The sequence below is a fragment of the Lissotriton helveticus genome, chromosome 1_1 (genome assembly GCF_964261635.1).
Source record: "Lissotriton helveticus chromosome 1_1, aLisHel1.1, whole genome shotgun sequence".
NCBI lineage: Eukaryota > Metazoa > Chordata > Amphibia > Caudata > Salamandridae > Lissotriton > Lissotriton helveticus.
In genome coordinates, this window is record NC_136057.1 from 792,754,705 (window position 1) to 792,770,551 (window position 15,847).

Consider the following 15,847-nt stretch of genomic DNA (forward strand, 5'->3'; position numbering starts at 1 on the left):
CCCACTCCTGGAGCACCCAACACTAAGGGTGCACGCCATCCCACCCCATGTGCATGTGCTCTGTAGCCTACACCTGCTTGCATCTGGGAGTTACCAGAGTGTGATTGCTGCGGTAGGTGGTGTGTCCCAGAGCTGCCTGTCCCGTTTCTTCAGGAAGTTCCTGGAGGCCATGATGCAGAGAATGCATCATTACATCAGCTTCCCAGACACACATACAGAACTGCTGTAGGCCAAAACTGAGTTTTATCAACTGGCACACTTCCCTCACGTCATAGGCTGTATAGATGGCACCCACATCCCAATCCGCCCACCTGCTGCCACAGAACACATATACAGGAACGGAAAGTCAACCCACTCTATCAATGTGCAGGTGATATGCAACGCTGGCAACATTATAACAGACATTGTGGCCAAATTCCCTGGGAGCACCCACGACTCATACATATTCCAGAACAGTGGAACTTGCTGCTGGAGATTTTAGTGAAGGATACCTGCTAGGTAAATAACTGTGACACACCCTGATAGTTACTGCAGATGAATGTATTTTGAGTATATAACTAATGGCACCCTCTTTTCCACCTAGGCGATAGTGCTTATGCTCTGCGGTCCTTTGTTCTCACCCCCTACCTGAATCCATCTACCAGGAATGAGAGGCGTTATAATGTGGCACACAGAGCAACACACAACGTTGTTGAACGCACATTTGGACTTCTAAAAAGCAGGTTCCACTGCCTCCACAAGAGCGGAGGTGCATGGCAGTACACTCCTACCATCTGCTGTAAAATCATTGCGACCTGTGCCATGCTGTACAACCTTGCCACCAAGAAAGGAAAAGAAGTGGAAATAACACATCATGAGGACATTGACTATGGAACAGAACAGCCAGAGCCTTATGCAGCAGGAGCAGTGCCAGCAACAGATGGGAGACTGAGACGGGCGGAGATCACACGCAGCTATTTCTAAGTAAGTAAGGAGACACAGCCAGGCATTGGATATGAATGGCGTAGTTTAATGGGCACTACGGTAAATTAGTAAAGGCACACCATGGTACTCCAATGTCTTACTATCTCACTGGGCGGTCACAGGTTACTTCACCCTGACATGTCCTGTGGAGTGTGGGCAGCATTATTGTTTGCACCCGCGCACAACAGTGCGGGATGCCCGAGGCTGGGTTACAACAGTGGCTGTTGATTCAGGGTCAGCAGATTGTGCTAGTGCTGCTCCTGCTGGTGATGCCTTCAGTGTCCTCCACACCTAGGTCCCCAGCGTTGGCTGACTGGTTTGTCAGTAGCAGCTCCATGGCAGATGTCACTCTACCCATCCCCCTAGACACATCTGTGCAGCAGTGCACAAGGCCCTCCTGCATGGCAACAGAGCGCCGACATAGTAGGGAGGTGGCTCTTGCAAATCGGTTCATTGCCTTCGTATTTTACTGCATGCGCTGCCTCTCACGGTGCCTCTGTGTGCGGTCAAACTTCAGAGTTTCACAGAGAGCCATCATGGCCTGTGACATGTCCCTCATTCCCTCTGCCATGTCTTTCATACTCTCTGCCATGGAGCTAATGCCCTGGTCTATGTTGCCCATTTTGGTGTTTAAGTTGTGCACCTGCCTCTGAACTACTGATATTCCTTTTGCCTGCAGGCATTGATCATTGTGGCCTCCAGCCCACAGAAGACCCCCTCTCCATCCTAAGTTGCGCTTCTCTCCTGTACCCTACGGTGTCTGGCATCGGTACGCACAAATTTGGATGTGGACTGCTCCCCAGTGTTCTCTGCCTCCAGTGGAGCCGTTTGAGTGTCACCCTCCCTTTCATCTTCTTCAGACGACTCAAAGATTCTGAGAGGTGGCACATCATGCCTCCTTGGCCTTACCAGTTCAGAGGAGTCTGTACCTGGTGTGGGAGAGAGTGCTGCTGGGTCCTGCTGTGGTGAGTCATACAACAGAGGAGAACAAGGCTGTGCTGTGGTGGGTCGCTCTGGTGTTGATCCTGCCTGTGTCGGGGGTGCGGGTGGCGGCTCTGTGCTTTGCCCTGCACTTGTGGCTGCGTCCTCACTCCTTTCAGTTTGGGGTTCCCTCTTCTCTCTTTCCAGCACTGTCTTGCGCGATGACTCTCCTGTGGACAGATATGGACATTGGCTCAGTGGTGCTGTACACCTGTGTGTCATTATTAAATCACATTCCTGTCACACACTTGCAAAGTCCTCAACTGCTTATGGATCTAGTGTTTGGCATGCCTTGCTGTTTTCTGTGATGAATGTAGGGATATATGTCACTATGACTATGTCTCCCATGATGCATTGCAGCTAAATCCTAATACCGTTACTGGAGTATGACACACACAACCACATTGGGGAAGGGGGACAGGGAAGGGGGAGGGTTGAAGTCCATGCAGCTTATCTTGTTTTGATGCAGCTCTGGCTGAGCTGTCGGCATCCCCTATCCCATGTACACTCTCTGGCTCCAGGGTGGACTCCACCATCTGCTCCAGCTCTGTTAGTGCAGGTGCCCTGCTCCTTCCTCCCCCGGTGACATTGGCTTCTTTTTTCTGAGCTGCAAGGTTTTTTTTGGTAATGATCTTAAGATCATACCACTGTTTTTAAGGTCATCAATTTCCCTTGATGTGACCCCGATGGCATTCACCTTTGACTGGATCCCCAGCCAGGTGTTTCTTTCCACAGATTCTGCAACATGCAGAGATTGCTTACCAAATAACTGGGTTTGGTGTCTCACAACCTCCTCCACCAGCACCTGCAGTTCAGGTGGGCTGAATTTCAGTTTTCTCTTGAGCTCTGCTCCTTCCCTCTGTGACTCCTGGGAATCCATTCAGGTAAGCTCAGGGCAGCCAGTTGCTCTGTGTCTCACAGCTCTCCAGAATGATCAGTTACTCAGCACCTGTATGGGTGTGGCCACTTCCTGGTTGTGGGGTGGGGTAGATGCATTTGATTGGTTGAATCCTCTGTTGCTTTGTTGTGGGGTGTGGTGGATGTACCTGATTGGTTGAGAAGCTCAATTGGTTGTTTTTTGTATTTCCGAATCAGTATTTACAGATTCGGTATTTACCGAATCGGTTAATACCGAATCGGTAATTCCCATTCATTCCTATGGGCCTGGAGGCCCACAGGGATGAATGGGCAATAACGATTCGGTATTTACCGAATCGGTAAATACCGATTCGGAAATTCTGAATTTTACCGATTCGGTACAGTTTACCGACTTCTTACCTACATCCCATTTTCCGAATCTAAAATACCAAATCGGTACAATTCGGTATTTTAGAATTGGTAAAATAGATTTACCTACATCTGGCCCATGATCTCTACAGTAGAAGGTCTTGATTACAATCCAAATAGTTAGATCCTAGTAACCATCGACATAGAGGCACTCTATAGTAATGTTCCACAAGAGGTCGCGATCAGTGCAGTAGAAATCTTTAGGTAAAAACATTTGAGGGAAGTTCCCAGAGATTTTATTGCCGAGTGCCTCATGATTGTCCTACAGGAACATGTCTATGAATGAGGAGGTTAATTTTTTTGCATAACACAGGAGTCAGCATAGAGGCATCTTGTGCCACCAGCAGAGCAAATATCTTTATGGCTCACTTTAAAGACAAATATATACAGAAAGGATTGGCACCATTCTCGGAAACCACTAAATACTGGCCACATTATATCAACAACATCTTTTTCATATGGGAGTGTGACCAGGATACTCTGATGGAATTCATAGAACAGATCAATATACTAGATCCCAATCTCAGATTTACACCTAATATGAGTTAAGTCAGAGTAGAGTTTCCCGACATCTGGATTACACATAGAGAAGGAAAACTAGAAGTGGGTCTTTATGTCAAACCAACGGCAAAGAACACACTCATGCATTTTAATCTCTATAATTCTGGGAATCAGAAACAGGGTATACGTTTCAGCCAGTATTTGCAACTGAACCATAATTGTAGTAGCATTTCAGATTTTGATGAAAAGGGGGTAACAATGAAAGAGAAATGTTATAAGCGTGCAAATCCAAGAATGTTAATACAAGAATCATATAACAGAACAAGATGCTACGATAGGTACCACTTACTATTTGGGGGTAAAGAAAAAAGTGAACAAAAATGTATATGTGTAACTAAAAACTCAGGGTCTGATTTAGATCTTGGCAGACAGGTTACAATGGTGACGAATATCCCATCAGCTGAAATATAAATCCCATAGGATATCTGTCACTGCTGTGACAGAGTAACCCCTCTGCCAAGATCTAAATCAGGCTCTCAGTCCTTAATGAGAAAATTAGGTATGCCATGAATTCAGACTTGCAAATCTTAAATAGCGATCCTGAAAACAGAAAAACTCCGAAACCTATGTTTGCTTGTCTCTGAATTCAGAATCTAAAGGACAAAATAGTGAGGTCTCGTTTGGCTTTGACAAGCAGTCTTGTTCAGAAAGAAATAGATGGAAATTAGCACAACAATGGAAAACCACAAATGTGGGCAGTGACTGTCTGGCATGTGACACAGCAATAGAAACAGAAAAATATGTCTATAATGGCTATACAATTATTCAGAAAACAATGACGAATTGCAAGACACCGAATGTTGTTTATCTCCTTGTATGCTCTTGTGGAAAAGGATATGTGGGAGAAATGGAGCAAAGTTTTCTAGCCATTAGAAATCAAAGAGTAGCCGCCCCAATGACCAAACATTGTGTTGAGAATGATCACCAGGCTGATAATATCAAATGGCTGATTCTTGAGAAAACTGTCACCCGAGGGGTGTTCATGGGTCGAAACTGCGAAATTTGAGAGAAGTGTATTGTATTTTACCTTTAAAGACCCACATATTGGGAATTATTGAGGAAAATCAATGGGAAAATGCAATAAAATATCGTTAAAACTATGCCCTTCTCTTTTAGATCCAGCTTGTCCCATCATTCTTAGGTTATTCCCAGCATTTCAAAGCCACTTAAAAATTGTCAACAGTTTCCCTACGCTTTGAGTTCTTTTCCAAACAGGGACATGGCAGCAGCACACTTCTGCTACCTCAAAAGAGGGGTGAGAGAAATGTTAGCCTCTGATACCTTGATAGAAACACAGCTCCTGCTCGGCATAGGTGAAAGAATGTGAGCATCCCCTTGCTTAGAACAATAGGTATGGAGAGGTCAGTAATTAACATTTTGCCCCATTATCTGTGCAATGAGATCACGATAACAATGTTGTGGGTTCACATATATGCAAGCAAGGCACGTTTCTATCTAAGCTAATGACTTTCCTGTCCAGGGAGTGGGCCCAACTTAGTATCTTTGGATCTTATGAGTATATCACGTATTTAGCGTTGTCTCACTCCTGCCCAGCCTGTGCATACAATAATGTTTGGGTTGAGCCTCTGGGAAAGTGGACTTGGTGCTGTTGGTTGCCCCCCAGTTTAGCATTGTTTTTGGACAGGTTGAGATTACTGTCACTCCCCCCCCCCGCCTGTTTAAGCAGTTCGGAGGTTTGAACTTGCTACTCAATGGTCCTTTCAGATCTTGTTTAATGTATCCCCCCTACATGTTGCCCTGAGAGACCGCTGTAATGTCGCCCATCTGGATCCTCATTTATAAGTTTTCTGTTTACGGAACGGATGAGTCACAGATTTATGGGGTTCTGAGAGTGCAATCCTTGTTTTAGTGTCCTGTATACACTAATGATTGATTGCACCTCTTTGGGAGTTAAGGATTCGGACGAAGTAAATTCAAAGTTAACATTGGGCATTTCAAGTGGATTCAGAGAGTCCCTAGTCTATATTACTCAACTAAATATAGTGATTATATATTTTTTTCATCCCCCTTATGTATCTAGAAACGGACTTAAGATTGTGAGGATTTCTCAGATTTTAAATCAAAATTTCAGACTTGATTGAGAGTGCTGGAAGCACATGGACCAGTATCGGAAACTTATATGACTGACTCTTGGCATGTCATTTGATTATTTTAGTATTTTTAAGGTTTAACCCCCACAGTTTATTATCATTTAGATGCCATTATAAGGTGATAGAGGACGCTTTGGAGCAGATGCACTAATATCCATTTTATGGACTGCATGCATTTACAGCATGATTGCTCTATTTACACTAAATTAGGACCCGGTGAAGGGGGTCACAGCATTTTTGAGAGATAATTTTTGGAAGCACAATAATTGGTACATACATTTGGTGGAGATTTTCGAGTTGCTTTTCATTTAATTTTTGTGACGGTTCAGAAAGGTATTATACTATATCTCTTAAGGTCATTTGGAAGTTTACATAGGTCAAATGTACAGCAGTGGCTATCCTGGGGAAGGCATTTTTGCTGAAACACGTGTGTCACGTATGTCATATTCACAGAATGGAAAACCCACCAAGATGACTGAATACAGTTTTATATGACAAAATGTGTTTAAAAGTATACATAGTAATCATGTTTGTGAACTATAATGAATTAATTTGTTACATGAGTTTACAATGGGCGAGGCATGATTTCCATCCTTGCCCCCGCCTAATGGATCCCCGCGATATGCAGGTTGAAATGGTTGGGGACTGGAGGAGATACCGCATTCCAGGAGCATCGGATTTGGAGGGTTCCTTACCTACGTAGTGCTAGTCCGCCCAGCGCAGCATCCAGGGGACTACACCACAAACATTGCATGCTGGGACTGGTAGGTGCAGTTCAAGGAGCGACCTGCTAGGGATGCATGCGATAGGCATTCACCTTTTGGGGGCGGAGCAGCGCTCAACTAATCAGTAGAGGGCAAGATACTTTATCTTGGATACACGCCCACTACCTGATTCATTCACACCCCTGGCGCTGAGGAAGGCTACAGAAAACGCCGAAATGCATTCGCCGAAAGCGGGTGGTGCGGAATTACTTCATACCTGTGCGAAGGAATAAAGGTGCTTCCACTTGTTCCCCTGTTGTGGCCTCTTCACTTTGTCTTTGGAGGAGGTGGTTTTTTGGATGTACTACAGCGGGAGACAACCTTTACAACGCAACTTTTACTACGCAGTGCCATTACGACGCAACTTTTACAACGCAAACCATTACAACGCATTGTGCTGGGGGGTGCTCTAGGATAGGGAATAGGTTTGATTTACTATCCAACACCTTCCCTACTATCCACGGGGACTGGAGTTGGAAAAGTAAATTAAACTATTCACTATCCAGCGCCCCAAAGCACTATGCGTTGTAATGGTATGCGTTGTAAAAGTTGCGTCGTAATGGCATGCGTTGTGAAAGTATGCGTTGTGATGTCATACATCCACTACAGCGCGGGTTCGAGTGTCGCGCATAAGAGGCCCCCGTTTCCACAAGCAGGGTCTGGTCTACTGGTCTCTACTTCAGTGGACTTTTTGGATCCGGGTTACCAGAATCACCAGAGCCACCTGCTAGCCCGGGAAGAGATGGGGCGGTGCTGAGGCCACCTGGCTTCACATTGGGCGAGGCATGATTTCCATCCTTGCCCCCGCCTAATGGATCCCCGCGATATGCAGGCTGAAACGGTTGGGGACTGGAGGAGATACCGCATTCCAGGAGCATCGGATTTGGAGGGTTCCTTACCTACGTAGTGCTAGTCCGCCCCCCGCAGCATCCACCAGACAAGACCCCAAACATTGCATGCTGGGACTGGTAGGCACAGTTCAAGGAGCGACCTGCTAGGGATGCATGCGATAGGCATTCACCTTTTGGGGGTGGAGCAGCGCACAACTAATCAGGAGAGGGCAAGATACTTTATCTTGGATACACGCCCACTACTTGATTCATTCACACCCCTGGCGCTGAGGAAGGCTACAGAAAATGCCGAAATGCATTTGCCGAAAGCGGGTAGTGCGGAATTACTTCATACCTATGCGAAGGAATAAAGGTGCTTCCACTTGTTCCCCTGTTGTGGCCTCTTCACTTTGTCTTCGGAGGAGGTGGTTTTTTGGATGTACTACAGCGCGGGTTCCAGTGTCGCGCATAAGAGGCCCCCGTTTCCACAAGCAGGCTCTGGTCTACTGGTCTCTACTTCGGTGGACTTTTTGGATCCGGGTTACCGGAATCACCAGAGCTCACCTGCAAGTCCGGGAAGAAATGGGGCAGTGCTGAGGCCACCTAGCTTCACATTGGGCGAGGCATGATTTCCATCCTTGCCCCCGCCTAATGGATCCCTGCGATATGCAGGTTGAAACTGTTGGGGATTGGAGGAGATACCGCATTCCAGGAGCGTCGGATTTGGAGGGTTCCTTACCCATTTTGCGCTAGTCCGCCCCGCGCAGCATCCACCGGACAAGACCACAAACATTGCAAAGTGGGACTGGTAGGCGCAGTTCTGGAGCGACCTGCTAGTGATGCATGCGATAGGCATTCACCTTTTGGGGGCGGAGCAGCGCACAACTAATCAGGAGAGGGCAAGATACGTTATCTTGGATACACGCCCACTACTTGATTCATTCACACCCCTGGCGCTGAGGAAGGCTACAGAAAATGCCGAAATCCATTTGCCGAAAGCGGGTAGTGCGGAATTACTTCATACCTATGCGAAGGAATAAAGGTGCTTCCACTTGTTCCCCTGTTGTGGCCTCTTCACTTTGTCTTTGGAGGAGGTGGTTTTTTGGATGTACTACAGCGCGGGTTCCAGTGTCGCGCATAAGAGGCCCCCGTTTCCACAAGCAGGCTCTGGTCTACTGGTCTCTACTTCGGTGGACTTTTTGGATCCGGGTTACCGGAATCACCAGAGCCTACCTGCTAGCCCGGGAAGAGACGGGGCGGTGCTGAGGCCACCTGGCTTCATATTGGGCGAGGCATGATTTCCATCCTTGCCCCCGCCTAATGGATCCCCTGCGATATGCAGGTTCAAACGGTTGGGGACTGGAGGAGATACCGCATTCCAGGAGCATAGGATTTGGAGGGTTCCTTACCTACTTAGCGCTAGTCCGCCCCGCGCAGCATCCACCGGACAAGATCACAAACATTGCATGCTGGGACTGGTAGGCGCAGTTCAAGGAGCGACCTGCTAGGGATGCATGCGATAGGCATTCACCTATTGGGGGCGGAGCAGCGCACAACTAATCAGGAGAGGGCAAGACACTTTATCTTGGATACACGCCCACTACCTGATTCATTCACACCCCTGGCGCTGAGGAAGGCTACAGAAAACACAGAAATGCATCCGCCGAAAGCGGGTGGTGCGGAATTACTTCATACCTGTGCGAAGGAATAAAGGTGCTTCCACTTGTTCCCCTGTTGAGGCCTCTTCACTTTGTCTTCGGAGGAGGTGGTTTTTTGTATATATATATATAGATATATATATATATATATCTATATATATATTCACTGAAAAAACCATAGGTTATAGACCATATATAGTTAGGAATTAGCATTTAAAAAACCTTATTTTACTCACACAAAACCATTGAAATTCCATATATAGTTAGTTGCACTAACTATATATCGCGCACCCGCAATCCACTGCTGATCATGTCACATATTACATCATTCATGACATGGTCAGTGACATCACTGATGACATCACTGATGACATCTCAAATGACATCACTGATGACATCACTGATGACATCATCCAGTGACTGTGTGTTTCTGTAAAGTTTAAATATGTTTTAGATATTGAAGAATGAGTAGATGTATAACTGTCTGGACGAAGGATTTAGTAGGTGCATGACTGAATGTATGAGTGAGTGATTAAATGTGTCTCACTGAGTGCATGGGTTAGTGACTAAACTGTCTTAATTTGTGCATCATTATGTCTGTTGTTCTGTAAACTACTGCATGTGTTGATCAGTAGCTATATGATTAACTATATGGGTTATTGATTGATTGTCCAAGTATTTGTATGGGAGACTGAGTGTGTGTGTGGCTGGCTGGGAGGTGTGTGACTCTGTGCAGATCAATGTGTACTTGTATCAATGATTGTATAAGAAAGTAAGTATGTGTTACTATATGTTTGAAAATGTAAGGTGCTCTATGTTTAACTGTATAGACAAGAAAATGGAAGTGTGATTGATTCTTTACAGGACTGACTAGGTGTGTGAGTAACTCCATGGATGAGTGGCAGAGTGTGAGTGTCTGTATAGGTGTATGAGTGCATATGATAGTGTTGTAAAGATGAGTGATTGTATGTATGAATGATTGTATGGGTGAATGAGTGAATGTGTGTGTAGACGTAGGAATCAGTGAGTACGTATGTAGTAACTAGTATTGGTGTGTCAATGGTTTCAGAAATTATACTCTGTATTTAACACTGGGTGAAACAGAGGTTATATTAAAATGTGAGGAGATGCATTGTATTGTCACATGAATGATATCATCAGTGATGTGGTCATTGATGTCAAATGAGATGTCATCAGTGATGTCATCAGTGATGTCATTTGAGATGTCATCAGTGATGTCATCAGTGATGTCACTGACCATGTCATGAATGATGTAATATGTGACATGATCAGCAGTGGATTGCGGGTGCGCGATATATAGTTAGTGCAACTAACTATATATGGAATTTCAATGGTTTTGTGTGAGTAAAATAAGGTTTTTTAAATGCTAATTCCTAACTATATATGGTCTATAACCTATGGTTTTTTCAGTGAATTTTCAAGGTTTTGTAAATGCTAATTCCTAACTATATATGGTCTATAACCTATGGTTTTTTCAGTGAATTTCAATGGTTTTTTAATAGCAAATATCATAAGCTGTCGAATGTCAAGTACGTGGTAAGTGAAAACATTTTCGTGTTTATGCACACTGATCTGCTTTGAATGGTGCCCCCCCCCCCCTCATTTCTATTAGGAGTACTCTCTCTTTGCAGATAGTGAAAGGTAGTTAACGCAGGCCTTTGCCCCCGTTGTAATCCGTCGTGCCTGCTTCTCTCTCCATTTGATTGATTGTTATCCAAGTATTTACTGTTTTAGAATTAGTTCTCTTTGGTTCATTCTCTATTTACAAACAAACACAGAGTCGCAATACTCTGTTTAGTCTTTGCAGATAACGAAAAATCGTGTAAAAAAAAAGAAAAGGAATCGAGCAAAATCAGTAGGCCACTAATGGGATCTCTTTTTGACCTCGCTAAAATAGAAACATTAGGAACAACCCCTCATGACAAATACAAAACTAGTGAGATGAACTGAACTCCACACAATGATGGCTGCAAAACAGCTCGGCTCCGCCACCCACCCCGCCCAAAATAACGATAAAGAGCGGCTGCCATGATTGGTTGCGGAATGGCCACAACGGAGCTACGAAATGGTGCTGCTCTCATGCTAACCCCAGCTTCGGTCTGAAACATCCAGAAACACTGTAGACTACCAATTCGATCAGTTCCGGTAGCGCCCCAATGTAACCCGGTAGAGAAGAACTAGCCCTCCCCTCTTTGACTGATGGTTCTTGTTGCCTGTCCCTTCTGTTGTCATTTAACAGAACTATTTAGCCTGCTGAAAGGGGTTGTGTTTCGACCGCTGGTTGGTGGAGACATTTTGACTATATTCTGGACCTGCGTTGTCGCGTAATGCGTCATATGACGCGCCGCGTTAGCGCATCCGGAAGTCATCCGGGGCGCGCAGCGCGTAACGTAAGCATAACAAGTCATGTGACTTGTTAATAAAACTTTTCATTGGTTCATTTTACTTTTCTTATTCTAATGATGAAAGCCTTGGTCATATCACCTAAAAATTACGCTTTTAATTACTTCCGAACATTATTTTCTCTTAAATATATGTTATAATGTTCCAGGCTAATGTACTTTCCCGGAAATTTTACAACTGTCCTGCAAGTAAAATATATTCTTTTTTCGAGAAAAAGAGCGTTTCTTCGTCCCATGACGGAGCCGTTGAGCAAAAGAGGGTCGACCTGCTGTCTTAGTCGCCGATACGCCTGAATATGAGATTCTTATCGATCACTTTATGTTGCAGGAATAGAAAACACAACAGCCCTTGACCATTTATCTTTACTGCGTTCCTTCGTATTATACCTTTTACCCTTCATGTAATTGGTCTGCTTTATTTCACTTGCCTTTTAATGATTCTAAAACAGTGACTATTATTAAAAACTTTACCAATGTATACACTACTACCATGTTTTCTTTTAAAAACCTTTATTGTGAAAATTTCATTATACAAATACGAGCCTATAACCACGTGGGCCTGCCACGGAGCAAACTGTAATCGTATATGATGAATAGACATTTACACTGTAGAGGAACGTAACGGGCGGGCTATTAGGTTGCAAAAACTAAGGTGTCTAACAGTTACGGAATCGGTGGACGTACATTTTATAATTAAAATACGACAGGGCCAGTTACAATAAAATTATCTAGATATACATTTGCGGGCAAGTACCATGGGTGACGTTAATTCGAATTTTCAACAGTACAGTAATCAATAACACATCAGAACTTAATATCAATAGGGATGTCGAAATATTCAATCAATTCTCGTCCCCGCCCGCCATGTGCTTCAAAACTGCATACGTATCTCGTGATTTCAAGGTTCTGCAACCAGTACACAACAAGGAGTTACGAGTCCCATTTATTCCGGCGCCATTTTGGGCGAGGACGGGCAGGTCCAGGATATAGTCAAAATGTCTCTACCAACCATCGACTATGATGATGTTCATATGCTGTATTTATTAGAGTAACACTCATCTGCCCACATGAAATTAATTTACCACAATCTAAACATGTCATTTTAATCTTTCCAAAGTTCTTCTAAATATTTGGGACCGTTTCCCTTGCCTCTGAAGCTCTCAGTGCCACTTCTTTGATGAATGTACTAGCAGGTCAGGGGTTCTCCTCCAAATCTCTCTTTTATGCAGCACTATAATTAATTGGTGCCACCTCTCCATATGACGATGCATGGTATAGTTACCACAACTATATTTTTTTTCTGGTCCTCTGGAGAGTTCATCGTGGCAGATGAAGCGTGTAACATACCGGGCATTTACCTTTTTTTGCATGTACAGGAAAGGAAAAAAAAATCGAGCGTCCGAGTTCTAAGGTGTCCCAGGGCCATTTTAGTGGACCAGGCCCAAATCCAAAGAACAGGCCGCCATTTTGAGAGTCCTCTTGCAGCCGCCTGTCGCTGTAGCATCAAGAGCGGCCGAAACTCAGCTGAATGGCAACTGAAACGGTAAAGGGGCGCCCCACTACATTTCAGCATTGTAGGATGACCACACCAGTACAGCAACTTGCTAGACATCACCTCGGTGCCATCCGGATCTCGGCGCCCCACTGCAGATGAAGTGCCTCTCAACTATGAAACCACCACGGTGACATCCGGATCTTGGCGCGTTGTGCTGCCTTCGGCCTATTCGCACATCGGTCCGCTACTGACGCCATCTCACAGGCTAATGGGGTGACCCACGCCGAGTTTCAGCATTGTAGGATGACCACACCAACTTGCTAGACATCACCTCGGTGCCATCCGAATCTTGGCATCTCAACGCCTAGTGGTATCTTCCATACAGAAAATATTGTTACGCTGCCTTTGGCCCCATTCGCACATCAGTCCGCAACTTAGACATCACCTCGATGCCATCCGGATCTTGGCATCTCAGCGCCTTGTGGTGTCAGTCAGAAAATATTGTTGCGCTGCCTTTGGCCCCATTCGCACATCAGTCCGCTACTGACACCATCTCACAGGCCAATAGGGCGCCCCACGCCGACTTTTACCATTGTACGATGGCCACACCAGTGGCACAACTTGCTAGACATCACCTCGGTGCCATCCGAATCTTGGCATCTCAGCGCCTTGTGGTGTATTCTCTTCAGAAAATATTGTTGAGCTGCCTTTGGCCCCATTCGCACATCGGTCCGCAACTTACACATCACCTCGGTGCCATCCGGATCTTGGCATCTCAGCGCCTTGTGGTGTCTTCTACTCCGAAAATATAGTAGAAAATATTGTTGCGCTGCCTTTGGCCCCATTCACACATCAGTCCGCTACTGACACCATCTCACAGGCCAACAGGGCGCCCCACGCCGACTTTTACCATTGTACGATGGCCACACCAGTGCCACAACTTGCTAGACACCACCTCGGTGCCATCCGGATCTTGGCATCTCAGCGCCTTGTGGTGTCTTCAAATCAGAAAATATTGTTGCGCTGCCTTTGGCCCCATTCGCACATCGGTCCGCTACTGACGCCATCTCACAGGCCAACGGGGCGCCCCACGCCGACTTTCAGCATTGTAGGATGGCCACACCAGTGCGGCAACTTACTAGACACCACCTCGGTGCCATCCGGATCTTGGCGCGTTGTGCTGCCTTCGGCCTATTCGCACATCGGTCCGCTACTGACGCAAACTCACAGGCCAACGGGGCGCCCCACGCCGACTTTCAGCATTGTAGGATGGCCACACCAGTGCGGCAACTTACTAGACACCACCTCGGTGCCATCCAGATCTTGGCGCGTTGTGCTGCCTTCGGCCTATTCGCACATCGGTCCGCTACTGACGCAAACTCACAGGCCAACGGGGCGCCCCACGCCGACTTTCAGCATTGTTGGATGGCCACACCAGTGCGGCAACTTACTAGACACCACCTCGGTGCCATCCGGATCTTGGCGCGTTGTGCTGCCTTCGGCCTATTCGCACATCGGTCCGCTACTGACGCAAACTCACAGGCCAACGGGGCGCCCCACGCCGACTTTCAGCATTGTTGGATAGCCACACCAGTGCGGCAACTTACTAGACACCACCTCGGTGCCATCCAGATCTTGGCGCGTTGTGCTGCCTTCGGCCTATTCGCACATCGGTCCGCTACTGACGCAAACTCACAGGCCAACGGGGCGCCCCACGCCGACTTTCAGCATTGTAGGATGGCCACACCAGTGCACCTTACTAGACACCACCTCGGTGCCATCCGGATCTTGACGCGTAGTGAAGCTGCAGCAGCTGCAAATAAGCTTCAGACAGTGTTACAACCGCTGCTCAGAACTCTCAACTATGACACCACCTCGGTGCCATCCGGATCTTGGCGCGTTGTGCTGCCTTCGGCCTATTCGCACATCGGTCCGCTACTGACGCAAACTCACAAGCCAACGGGGCGCCCCACGCCGACTTTCAGCATTGTAGGATGGCCACACCAGTGCTGCAACTTGCTGGACACCACCTCGGTGCCATCCGGATCTTGGCGCGTTGTGTTGCCTTCGGCCTATTCGCACATCGGTCCGCTACTGACGCCGCCTCACGTGCCAACGTATTTTCTCCTAATTTTACACCCTATGCCGCATAACAGGTCATGTGACTTGTTTATAAAACTTTTCATTGGTTCATTTTACTTTTGGTTTCCTAATGATGGAAGGCTTGATCATGTGACCTAAAAACAACACTTTTCATAGGATGAAAACTTTTTTTTTTCCCCAAACGATGAAAGCCCCACCTTGTTTCTGGATGTTTCAGACTGAAGCTGGCGTCAGCATGAAAGCACCACCATCTCGTAGCTCAGTCGTGGTCATTCCGCGAGCAATCATGGCAGCCGCTCCCCACCAGAAGCCTGCAGGAGTCGGAGCCCCCAAAACTTTTGATGAATTCTCAAGGCGGAGGGGACGCTTTCGAGAATGAGGTCCAAGACCTAGTAGACAAGCGTCCGATTTCCAAGGTGTCCCAGGGCCATTTCAGTGGACCAGGCCCAAAAAGGAAACAGCCTGCCGCCATTTTGAGAGTCCTGTGACAGCCGCCTATCGCTGCACCGCAAGAGTGGGCGCAACTCAGCTGAATTGCGGCTTTTGACACAGTGGACCAAAAACGGACGGAATGGCAACTGAAACGGTAAAGGGGCGCCCCACTACAACAGACGAGACTCCACCTGGAGAGGCCCGTTCACGCCGCCTCCCCCGGGGCGCTCCACGCCGTT

The 15,847-nt window shown here is 46.5% G+C and overlaps 1 protein-coding gene across 2 annotated transcripts in view; it reads right to left on the reverse strand.

Annotated features, from left to right (window-relative positions):
- Positions 1-15,847, reverse strand: part of MDFIC (MyoD family inhibitor domain containing) — a 279,995-nt gene that overhangs the window by 88,023 nt on the left and 176,125 nt on the right. Inside the window, exon 4 of one of the 2 annotated variants that reach the window (XM_078674362.1) lies at positions 1,893-2,114. The exons of the other annotated variant lie outside the window; for it this stretch is intronic. Coding sequence (XP_078530488.1) covers positions 1,893-2,114 — 222 coding nt within the window. The remainder of the gene's footprint in view (positions 1-1,892; positions 2,115-15,847) is intronic. 2 annotated transcript variants of the gene reach the window in all.